We start from the raw sequence: 12,480 nt of genomic DNA, 5'->3' as shown, positions 1-12,480 counted from the left end.
CTTTTGACCAGTTTTTCTGCTCTCTCTAATCCCATTTCCAACAGCAGGTCTCCATCACAGCATCTTTATTTTGCAGGTAGCAAAGAACATATGGCCCCTTTCAAGGCTGCACTCCATTAATCAGCTGTCAGGGCCCTCTAAAAACAGTTTGCTACCCATACCATTGCTTACCTATCTGTGGGGGGGTGGAAAGGACATCATTCCTCATGTCACTTGTGGAAGCCTTCTCAGGAGTGATGCAGCAGAATCACAGATTGGCCACGACTAGGACATGATTCCAGGCAAGGTCCTACGTCCAAGAACTGTGAATGCTTGAAATTTTCTGTGATTCTCAGCACACCACTCTTGAGATGGTGAGGCAGTGGGAGGAGGCAGACGGTGCCAGCTGCCGATTTCTCTGCACTATGGAAAAAAACTCAGCTGGGCATATTAACTGGCTTTACCAACCTGTGTACTGATGCAAAGGGCACATGAACATGGGGAGACTCTAACAGAGGATGTTTTTTCACAACAAGTCTAGAATCTTAATATTTTTTAAATGAAAACTTACATTCCTCCAAGACTAACTGTGCCACCAGAGAATGCTGGAATGGTATAGTGTGGCCTGTGTGCTCAATCTACATTCTGGCAAAGCTAAAAATACATTTCTACAGCCACTGTCACACCCATTGCTGAAAATACATTGATCTTGCAGCCACCAGCTTCTTTCTTTTCTTAGCAACTTATTAAGTCGTTCCTCTCTGAAAGTTACAAAACTATGAAGATTAATGTAACACAGCGTGGTGTACTCTTCCAAATAAATCAGAAAATATTGTCAAATGTTGCACTATTCATAGGAAAATATATGCAACCTATTGCAAATATTGAAATAATGCTTTCTAAAATATTTTAGCATTGGAAGTCTTGGCACCACATGAAATATAGGTAATTTTTCTTCTTTAAGATCAATAAAAGGTCCATTTTCAAAATGACTTTGTATTGATTGAAGGGTCAAAAATGCCCTAGGTATTGATTGTCTGCACATAATCCACTTTTCACTCAGTCAGTTAACATGGTCTTCACAGTAAAATGAAAAGAGATCCAGTATATCATTGAAGCAAAATATTTTCATTGCATTTGAAAAATTGCTTTCATCACTCACTGATGTCTTATTCAGAACATCCTTTTCTTTGCCTAGGAAGTGGACTTGCATAGAGTGAACAGCCAGGACAAGCTCGGCCTTACTGTATGTTATCGAACTGATGATGAAGATGACATTGGTATTTATGTTAGCGAGGTAAGATTGAGCTGCTTTACATATGGGACAATTTGTCTTTGTAAGACAAAGGCTAAGAAAAATATCATCCCTGCTCCTATTCTGTCATGTCTGGTGATGTTCCAAAAACATTTGGGAGTGGAATAATTAGAAGATAATTGCTTATTTTCCTTTCCACCGCGTAATGGGTAAAATTCTGTGTCCATTGAAGTCAATGGCAAAATTCCCATTAACTTTAGTGGGGCCAAGATTTCACCCAATATTTCAGTTTAGTGCATGTCTAAAGACAACATTGTACCTTAAAATAGAAAACAAATTCCCTCCAGCGTTTCTCATTTATGTTTCTTCTTCTGCGCTCTCTTCTCTAACAATGACATATATTTATATTTCTACAATTTAAGGCCCTCACATTTGTTCTAGATCCACCACCCACAGAACTTCCATTAGTCTTGGTAAGCTTTAAAACCAAGTATTGCCATCATTAGACAATCTGGCACCAATTCCCTTTCACCCAACTCCCCGTTCTGTGGATGACGCTCCCACATAATCTGATCCCTCCCCTCGGCCCCCACCCAAGGCAACTACCCCCACCCATCCATGCAGTCAGAGGGCTACAGTAGCTTGTGGCCTTGATATGAGCTGCACCAACCCAACCCTTTTTTATATGCTATACTCCATTTTAATAACCTGGAGTGCTGTACGTGTATGGACAGATTATATAATTCTACTATAAAATGTTGTTCTCTCCAATGGAACAGCACTGTTCAGAGAAGCACTAACCATTGCAAAATCCCACAAACAGTCATATGGGAAGGCTGAAAAACTGGAAGGAGTCATCAGTATATACATAAAAAGCCTGGTTCTGGTGTCACTAATGTTGTAACTCCCACAAAAATCTGTTCTCAGCTTCCCAAGTGAAGTTTATGTTCTTTTTTGGTCGAAAAATTACTTTTTTGTCAAAATGGACATTTCCTTGGAAATGCTTTGATTTTGATGAAATTTTTCATGTTTTCATTGAAAACCCAAAATCTTCTGAAGAAAAAGTGTTGAGCAAAATAAAACCTTTTTCGTTTTCTTATAAATTGTTCTCAGTAACAAATCATGTCCAAGCAAACTCTAGTTGTGCCCCTAAATTTGAGAACCCCTACCTAATCCTGTAACATAATCTGGAGACAATGTCAAAGGGCAAAACATGCTTTGTACCCTCGCCTTTCTACCTCCTTGAGAGTTAGGGCTTGTCTACACTTACATTTTATAGCGCTCTAACTTGCTGGCTCAGGGGGGGTGAAAAATGACCCTTCTAAGCGCAGCAAGTTTGAGCGCTTTAAAGCGCCAGTGTGGACAGGCTCCGAGCGCTGGGAGCCGCACTCAGAGCTATTCCCCTCGTCGAGGTGGATTACCAGGAGCGCTGGGTGAGCTCTCTCACACTTGGGAGCGCTCCCGCGGCAGCACTTTGAAGTTTCTAGTGTAGATGTAGCCTTACTCCAGAACTATTGCATAAGAACAGCCACACTGGATCAGACCAATGGTCCATGTAGCCCAATATCCTGTCCTCCAACAGAGGCCAATGGCAGGTGCTTCAGAGGAAATGAACAGAACAGGGTAATTATCGAGTGATCCATCCCCTGTCATCCACTCCCAGCTTCTAGCAGGGACACTCAGAATGTGGGGTTGCATCCCTGACCAGCTTGGCCTATAGCCATTGCTGGACTTAGCCTCCATGAACTTACATAGTTCTTTTTAGAACCCCATTATAGTTTTGGCCTTCACAACATCCCCTGGCAGAGTTCCACATGTTGACTTTGCATTGTGTGAAGTACTTCCTTTTGTTTGTTTTAAACCTGCTGCCTATTAATTTCATTTGGTGACCCCCAGCTCTTGTGTTATTTGAAGGAGTAAATATCACTTTATCCATACCATTCATGATTTTGTAGATCTCTATCATATTCCCCTTAGTTGCCTCTTTTCCAAGCTGAAAAGTCCCAGTCGTTTTAATTAAAAACCTGTTTCTTTGAGTGATTGTGCCAACAAACATGAAATGCCACATCCTCTCTACCATGAAATAAAAATGTACATTTTTAGTAGTGTCAGATCATTAGCTCCTTAAAAAAATGTTGTTCATGGACACCACAATCATTACATTGACACCTAACTCTCGTGTTTACTGAAATAGAGCCATACAGTGTATTTAACTTCAGATTAGATTTACCAAGAATTCTTAATGTTCTTAATGCATCTGATGTCTATTTTTCATTGCTCTGAAAACCAAGATAAATAGAATAAAATTGCAAGCATTTTTATTAGGTTGCAAGTGAATATTTCATGCCTGCTTGACATTCTGTGCTTCCTTTTATACAACAAACAGTAATTTATACATAGACTTAGCTAACCTTTTATCACTCATGGATCCATTTCAAATTAAATAGTTATTTAGGGAAAAACAAACTTAAATGTAACATATTCCTCCATTACAACATACCAATTAGGGCCTAATCCTTCCATTATTCCATGTAAAAGAATTGCAGGTATAGATCAGATAACTGCATTTGAAAATTAAAATGTTAATTATGAAAGCACAAATGAGCAAACTTTTCTAATATGTAATACAAGCCTGTCTTCTCTGGAGGCTCATGTCAGGAAGAAAACCTTTTACATTTAACCCAGTTGTTTTAAATTTGTGGTTCCCCCTTCTCATGAAAGCAAGGGAGAACTCGAATAATTATTTATGAAGTAAAAACCATGGGCCCAGCCCTGGCTGTTCACATCTCAATTTAACCCATGTTACTTGCATTTCAAATATCATGTTTAAAGTGGGAAGTGAAAGATTGAGCTTTTAAACCTCCATAGCATATACGAGCAGTGCTTCATTTGTGCTGGGCTGAGCCCTGGCACCTCTAGGCCTGGCAGTTCATAGCCCCGGCACCTCCGGGCTTGCTACATCCGTTTACACTGTTTACATGTCTTTTGTTTTGCAGATTGATCCCAACAGCATTGCTGCGAAAGACGGTCGCCTGCGGGAGGGAGATCGCATTATTCAAGTATGTGTGCAAATCATTCAGAGATGACTTGCACTCTGCGATGTACTGTAGCCATTTGAATTTACACATCAAATTGCTTCACACACTTTATTTTAGGATTGCTGCAGTGAATCATTCCATTATAGCCTTCATAATTCTGCCCTCCCTTGTAACTTTCCTCCAAAATTTTCCTTTGAGCTACAGTTTTTCAGGTTTAGGGCTTGGCTAGACAGTGCGTCGAGATGGGGTTTAACTGGCCATGCAGACCTCTGGTCCTGTGCACTGAAAGTTCCCTTTAGTGCATGATAGCAGGGTCCACACAGCCAATTAGGGTGCGGCAGGTTAGTGCGCGACTGATTTACAACCCAGCTTACAGCACACTGTCTCTCCATCTAGACACCCTCAGTGTAAACCCTTAAGGGCCAAGTTTTGATAGCCTTGGTCAAGTTGCAGATATAGTGTACTAGCCCAAAGTGTTTTTTATTTTGAAAAGCTGAGTAAAAAATGACTCCTCCAGTTTGAGTTGTGTGGCAATGAAAAGTTAGCCAGTATTCTGCACCTAGCCTCTTTTCCAATAATAGTGGCTCGTTTTCATTCTCTTTAGCCTACCCTCAGGCCTGGTCTACACTAGAATATCTTACCAGCAAAACCTGTTTTTTTTCCAGCACAGCCTGCCATGCATCCAGGCTTAATTTTGTCTCCTACCAAGGAAACCGCCACTTTTTCCAACAGTTATTCTCCTCTTTGGAACAGCATAAGAACCATTCCAGCATAGTTCTTCTGATGCTGTGACAATGTGGACACACAGATACCTGTACCAGCATAAGCAGTCCTCCCACAACACAGCATCTATTTCAGGAGTGATTTATCTGATAGTACTTTAGAACTTCACGGCTCAGGATCATACTGGCTAAAAGTCCACCTCCTTTTTAATTGCCGGCGTGGTCTTCACTGGGAAATTCTATCCCCTTGGCCATATCCAGAGTTATGAAACTATTCTGGTTCCCTGTTGTGATTCTACTCATACCTCTCTCCTCCTACCTGGCTCCATTTCTATGACAAGACTCCTTCCATATAGCTACACACACACACAAAATATGAAAAATATGGAATAGATGCCAGTCTCAAGTGTTCTCCATCAAAATATCTGCCACAACACGGACATACATGCTCTACTGTTTCAGATTTGTACAGAGATAATATGCAGTATGTCTCATCACTCTAGCCATGCAGTTCAGTGGAGCCCACCACAATGGAATTTGAGCATCCAAATGGCAACATTATTTCACTTTGTTCCCCTCCTATATTTTTTAGATTAATGGCATAGAGGTACAGAACCGAGAAGAAGCTGTGGCACTTCTAACCAGTGAAGAGAGCAAGAATGTCTCCTTACTTGTAGCAAGACCAGAAATCCAGGTACAGAGAGACTACTATATACTTACTGTAAATTGAAAACAGAGAAGCTGCATTCTAGAATAAAGTAATTGGATTTTGAGGTGGTTTCGTTTTCTATTTTAAAAAAAGTAATACACCTCTACCCCGATATAACGCTGTCCTCGGGAGCCAAAAAATCTTACTGCATTATAGGTGAAACCGCGTTATATCGAACTTGCTTTGATCCGCCGGAGTGCGCAGCCCCCCCCTCCCCCCCCCGGAGCGCTGCTTTACTGCGTTATATCCGAATTCATGTTATATCGGGCAGTGTTATATCGGGGTAGAGATGTATACGGTTAGACTGGAGACACTCACAACATATGAAATAAGTTCCTGAGAGTTCACTATGACATTGGTTCAATTTATAAAGGGTTAATAAATGATTAATCATGTAACAGATATGAGGAGTACCTGTTACAGATGGCTATAGATACATCAGTAAAAGGTGTTGTGGATAGTTACATGCTATGGTTACAAATAATGTACTGATCTCTATAATACTCTATAGAAATTGATTAACCAGCACTTATTAATCATTTATTGGCCCTTTGTGCCCTATCTATAAATGGAGCCTTTGTGTAAAGTGTGATTGACATTTTGGTCAGGTCTAACCTAGATGGCTTCTCTTCTCAGCTGCAAGACCTAGGTTTGAAACTGAATCCTACCCTGCTTACACTCCAGGGCTGGGATTTGAGTGTCCCACACATTCAGCAGCATTTACTATAATTATTAGTAGTACTAGAGTTGTCCTGTGAATGTGTCCCCCTTGCTCAAAACTGTTGTGATCATGCATGCAGGCGGTGGGGCATGGGTAAGGGTCAGTTTGGAGAATCCACAGCTACCTGAACACTCCTGCTCTTTCCTTGGAGATGTGGGGGAGGAGGGATAGGGTAGCCACTTTCACATCCCTAGAAAACCGGACATTTCAGTACTTCCAGGGATGACATCTACCAAGCCTGACCACCCAGGTCGAGCAATAGGTTCAAGATTTGAGTATAGAATATATATATATATTCTAGCTACGTGCACCAAAACCACCACCCACCTCAGAAGTAAATAACTACCGTATATTTCTAGGAACAGCAGGGAATTTGGTGGGGACAGTAGGGGAGAGGGACTTTTGAGGATAGACAAGGAGAGATTTTTTTTTTTAGAATTGATTTGTATTCTAAACTGAGCAAATAGCACAAATATATTATTGCGGACCAGATCCTGCTACTGGGAATGCAAGCAGCCTCATGCAAAGAAGGGATTGAATCCTAAAAGTTCTCCTTGTGGCAGGTCATTGTTTGCCCTTAGAGTAGCACATATAAAAGAGCTGCATGTTCATTTCCATGCAGGCATTGTAGTTGTAGCAAGGTTAGACCCATGACATTAGAGACAAGGTGGGTGAGGTAATATCTTTTATTGGACCAATTTCTGTTGGTGAAGAGAGACAAGCTTTGGAGCCACACAGAGCTCTGCTTCAGGTCTGGGGAAAGTACTCCCTGGGTCACAGCAAAATGCAAGGTGGAACAGATTGTTTAGCATAAATAGTAAGGAACCATTTAAGGTAGAGTGGCCCATTAACATCTCTGCCGTCATAAGACAAAAAGGGGGGTTAATGGATTACAGATTGTTGTAATAAGCCATCAATCCAGTGTCTCTGTTCAGTCCACGCTTTTTAGTGTCTCGCAGATTAATCAATTTAAGCTCCCAGGCTTGTCTTTTGAAAGTGTGCAGGGTTCCTTTGAGGATGAGGACTGATAGGCCAGACATAGAGTGATATACAGCAAAGTTGCAGAAAGCAGCTCCCTTGATCTCCTGATAATTTTCCACAAAGAGGGAGCATATATTTATGTCAGTTTTCATCCTTATGACAATGCTTGGTGTGGGGTTTTTTTTATTTATTTATTCCCTTTCATGTAGCTGGATGAAGGATGGATGGATGATGACAGAAATGATTTTCTGGATGACTTACACATGGACATGCTAGAGGAACAGCACCACCAGGCAATGCAGTTTACTGCCAGCATGCTTCAGCAGGTAATGCCACTCCATTGTGCAGCCTTGTCAAAACGTCACACACCCCACTTGAGATTCTGATACTGAATTCAACTGAATGAACCAACCACTATTTTTATGACAATCTAAGCAGAAAGGGGCTCTGCAAAATCTAGTTCCAGGATGATATCTGCAAACTGCATAGAAGACTTCACCTCAATAAGCATACATTTTCAAATCTGCTACTGTTTTTTTCCATTTAAAACACAAGCACAGTTCAAGCGTTTAATAGCCTTCTTCATAGGAATCCACCATTGTGGCTGTGGTCATTGAGGTGAATAGAATTAGATACATGATAGCTTCCAGTCCATCTTGCTAGCTAATTAATAAACATAAATCAGTTCTGGAAAGAACATTCCATGTGTTCAAAAACTTGAATCAGCTTTAATTGTAAGTCAGGTTTAACACACTTGATAGTGACAAAGACAAAGAGTGTCAAGGACAATGATTATCACAGTGGTACCTAGAGTCCCCTGCCAATGTTGGAGCCCTAATGTGCTATTCATTGTACATACTCATAATAAGAAATGATCTCTGCCCTGATGTGCTTACAATCTTAGTGGACAGGAGAGGCAAAAGGTGGGAGAAAGGGAGTATTATTTTATACCTGGGGAACTGAGGCAGTGAACAAGTGACTTACCCAGGATCACACAAAAAGTATGTGGCAGAGCCAAGAATTTAATCCAGATCTCCTGTGCCCCGGCCCAGAACTTTAACCACAAGACCATGTTACTTCCTTGATATACACATGTATAATGCATTTGCAATTATGCTAATTCACATATAATTCCGCAGTTTGCAGCCAGAATTTTCTACAACATTCCATGATCTAAAATTGGGAACAGCTTTTCAAGAGTTCTGCTCCCATTTCACCCCCAAAAATAAGAGATCAGATTTTTGAAAAGAGCTCAGCACGTTGGGTCATAAGCGTCACAGTAGGAGCTGCTAAATGCTGAGCAATTTTTAAAATTTGTTCCTAATTTCAGCACCTGAATGGGAGTGGAGATCTTTCGGAAATCTAGCCCCTAGTGTGGATGTTGAACAATTGAAAATCTGCCACTGAGCTCTGTTGAAAATCTGGTCCATGATATGTTTCCTAAACTCACTGGGGTAATAAGTGAACATGCAATGACTGGTAGATTAAGAAAACTTAGAATGACTCAGGGCTTTTATTATTATTTAAACTCGCAAAGAGTTTGTCTTTAATTTTTACATTTATACTTTTTTATTTTTTATTTTAGAAGAAGCACGAAGAAGATGGAGGCACCACAGACACTGCCACTATCTTATCTAACCAGCACGAGAAGGACAGCGGTGTGGGACGCACAGATGAGAGCACGCGAAACGATGAAAGCTCAGAGCAGGAGAATAACGCCGATGATCACACCACTTCCTCTAACACTTTAGGAAGCCAGAAGAAGCTGGTGTACAATCATGACACTCTAGGAAGTGGTGACATGCAGTTCAGCAATGAGTCATTTATCTCAGCCGACTGCACAGACACAGACTTCCTCAGCATCCCAGTGGATGAATGTGAGAGATTCCGCGAACTGCTGGAGCTGAAGTGCCAAGTCAAGTCTGCCAGCCCATACAGTCTGTATTATCATAACAGTGCCCTGGATATAAGTAAGAGTGACCACGAAAGCGTTGACAGGGAGCTGGAGATGCTGAATGAGGAGCTGCGGAATATTGAGCTGGAGTGTCTGAATATCGTGAGAGCTCATAAAATGCAACAGCTGAAGGATCAATACCGGGAGCCTTGGATGCTCCATAACAGCGGATTCCGTAACTACAACACAAGCATCGATGCGCGCAGGCACGAGCTCTCAGACATTACAGAGCTCCCTGAGAAATCTGACAAGGACAGCTCGAGTGCGTATAATACAGGCGAGAGCTGTCGCAGCACACCGCTCACGCTGCAGATTTCCCCTGACAATTCACTGCGCAGAACTGCAGAAGGCAGCAGTTGTCAAGGTAATGAGGGGGCAGTGGCATACAATGTCTCCCAGAAGAATTTGCTACCTAGCTCAGAAAGTCACGAATCCGGCTCTGCTAAATATCTCTCGTCACCTAAAGATCCAGACCTTGGCAAGCAACTGGAAAGCAAAGAACGAAAAGCCAGTGATGGAAGCAAAAGCCCAGCTCAGAAACTGGCTGGCTCCTACATCTCTCCATATCATCACTCTCCCTATAAACACGCTCATATCCCAGCCCACGCTCAGCACTATCAGAGCTACATGCAGCTGATACAACAGAAATCAGCCGTGGAATATGCACAGAGCCAAATGAGCCTAGTGAGCATGTGCAAAGACTTTAATTCTTCAAGCCAGAGTGAACCCAGGATGGAATGGAAAGTCAAGGTCAGGAGTGATGGAACCCGCTACATCACAAAGAGGCCAGTCAGGGACAGGCTGCTGAGAGAACGTGCCATAAAGATTAAGGAAGAGCGCAGTGGTATGACGACAGATGACGACGCTATAAGCGAGATGAAGATGGGCCGCTATTGGAGCAAGGAGGAACGGAAGCAGCATTTGGTGAAAGCGAAGGAGCAGAAGAGGCGGCGTGAGTTTATGATGCAGAGCAGGTTAGATTGTTTAAAGGAACAGCAAGGTGCAGACGAAAAGAAAGAGATGAACATCATTGAACTGAGCCACAAAAAAATGATGAAGAAAAGGAATAAAAAAATCTTTGATAATTGGATGACAATCCAAGAACTCTTAACCCATGGCACAAAGTCCCCCGATGGCACAAGAGTGTACAATTCCTTCCTGTCAGTGACTACTGTATAATCACCATTGCTGAATTATGTACATAAAACACTACCATTGGGGTAGAAATCCCTGCCTCGTTCAATGTGGCAAGTTTTTTTGTATATAAGATACAGTCATCAACTTTATAATTAAAGTACTGAATTCTACAACTTTGGGTGCCAACATTCTTTATTGGAAAGTGGAGACAGAACCCGCCCATCCCTTTTGAAGGCAATATTAATGCAACTTTTTGGAATACTGATTGTACTTTTTTACTCATTACCTTTTACATCAAGTGTTTAAATATCAGAAAACATATTAACCATACTTAAGCAGATAATTTGTTTAAACTGTATTCATATAAAAGGTTACACATGCTTTTCTTTGCCTAAAAAACACAAAAGCAACCGCAAATATGTATTTTTATGAAAGCATATTTTGTGATATTACTATGCTGTTGTGCACTTCTGCACACACTGCTGTTTATCAATATTTAGCTCAAGGTTAATCGCAAAAGTATTGAACTCCTGATAGAGTCATTCTCCTGTAATATTTAACATTTATCAAACCAGCAGGCTTTAGAGTTATGATCAGCATTTAAACATTTTTCTTTTTAAAGGTATCTAAAGGAAATATATAGGTTTCAGCTGAAAGGCCTGAGGCAAAATACACTACACTGCAGCTTTAAAGGATTTTAAAGCACGTTTGCAAGTGTTGCAACCTGTTGAAAGAATGTGCATGTACAGCTAAGTTGTTTACACAAAACAGTTTGTGTAATTTGAAATGCCCATTGTAGTAACTGTTTGCTTTGTAGATTTGAATGTACTGAATTATAAAAGCAGTTTCATGAAATCATTAGTTACAAACATTAACAAGTAAATAAATTATTGTTTTATATTTCATATGTTTTGCTTTTTTTTCTTTAACCCAAAGTCTTATTCAAGTGATATTGTTTAGAGTAAGCCTTTGCTTAGAGGACAGTAGAAGAGTCCTTTGGTAGAGGACCAATTGGACAAACTACAATACTAGATTCTAAATCATCATGACAAAAATGCACTACGGATGTTTTACCTTCTTTATACAAGTCAACCACTGTTGATTTCTGTGGATAAGTTCAGTCCACATACTAGGACTGCAATCAGAAAACACAAATTTAAATGTTATTTCAGCTGATATAGAGCATTTATTAAAGGGAAAAAAGAAATAGGGCTTGGAATTTTGGTTTTTTGCTTTGTTTTTTATTTTCTTCTTCTTGTATAAAGATGGCCTGAAAATTGTGTGTGGGTTCCTCTTCCACTCAAAAAAAGATTGGGTGTTTTTTTTTTCCTAATTTTTTTTCTGATTGTTATTGGAAATTGAGGTCTGGTCTAGGCTGGAATACTCTACAAATATTAGCAATCTAGTGAAATGGTGACATCAAATTTGCTAAGAGAGGAAACAGGGAAAATGAGTAGGAAAGGGAATTGTAGGCTATTGAAATCTGTTTTGTTAACAATTATTTAACTGCAATGACAAATTAACATTTTGGATAAAGGACCCTCAAATGGTAGATTAAGTTTCACTGAACACATCTTTCCTCCAAAGCAACTAGAAAAGAACCAACTTTACATTCCTGATATTTTAAAGGGGGGAAAGAGCGTGGGCAGAGGAGCTAAGAAACCTTTCAAGGCCTATTTTGTCCATTATCAGGAATCAAATGATGTGTACAAGTCCATTTTTTTTAACATTTTGAAAGTCACCTTGAAATGCAATAGTAAATATATATCTGCTGTACCCCTCAGCAAGCTACCATAGATATTAGGAAACAGATCCTCACTTATTATAAATTGTCATAGTTCCATTAAAGTCAATAGAGCTATGACAATTTACACTAAGGGTCTGCCCCAAGGCTTCACCCTAGATGTTTCAAACCATTACCACCCTAGTAGCTACACAGTAGAAGAAATAACATATGATTTTTACAACACTGTGCCCTCAGCAG

General features: G+C 40.5%; 1 protein-coding gene across 7 annotated transcripts in view; it reads left to right on the top strand.

Annotated features, from left to right (window-relative positions):
- The window catches only part of PDZRN3 (PDZ domain containing ring finger 3), a 202,848-nt gene extending 191,447 nt beyond the window's left edge, over positions 1 to 11,401 (top strand). For all 7 annotated transcript variants that reach the window (XM_042849923.2, XM_005309106.4, XM_042849925.2 and 4 more), the window contains 5 exons: positions 1,178 to 1,276; positions 4,231 to 4,293; positions 5,587 to 5,688; positions 7,615 to 7,731; positions 8,991 to 11,401. In XM_042849923.2, the coding sequence (XP_042705857.2) occupies positions 1,178 to 1,276; positions 4,231 to 4,293; positions 5,587 to 5,688; positions 7,615 to 7,731; positions 8,991 to 10,538 (1,929 nt within the window). In that variant the 3' untranslated portion in view covers positions 10,539 to 11,401. The remainder of the gene's footprint in view (positions 1 to 1,177; positions 1,277 to 4,230; positions 4,294 to 5,586; positions 5,689 to 7,614; positions 7,732 to 8,990) is intronic.
- The last annotated feature ends 1,079 nt before the right edge of the window (positions 11,402 to 12,480 follow it).

This window comes from Chrysemys picta, chromosome 7, assembly GCF_011386835.1.
Source record: "Chrysemys picta bellii isolate R12L10 chromosome 7, ASM1138683v2, whole genome shotgun sequence".
Taxonomy (NCBI): Eukaryota; Metazoa; Chordata; order Testudines; family Emydidae; genus Chrysemys; species Chrysemys picta.
This window is presented reverse-complemented; position numbering and strand designations above follow the sequence as displayed.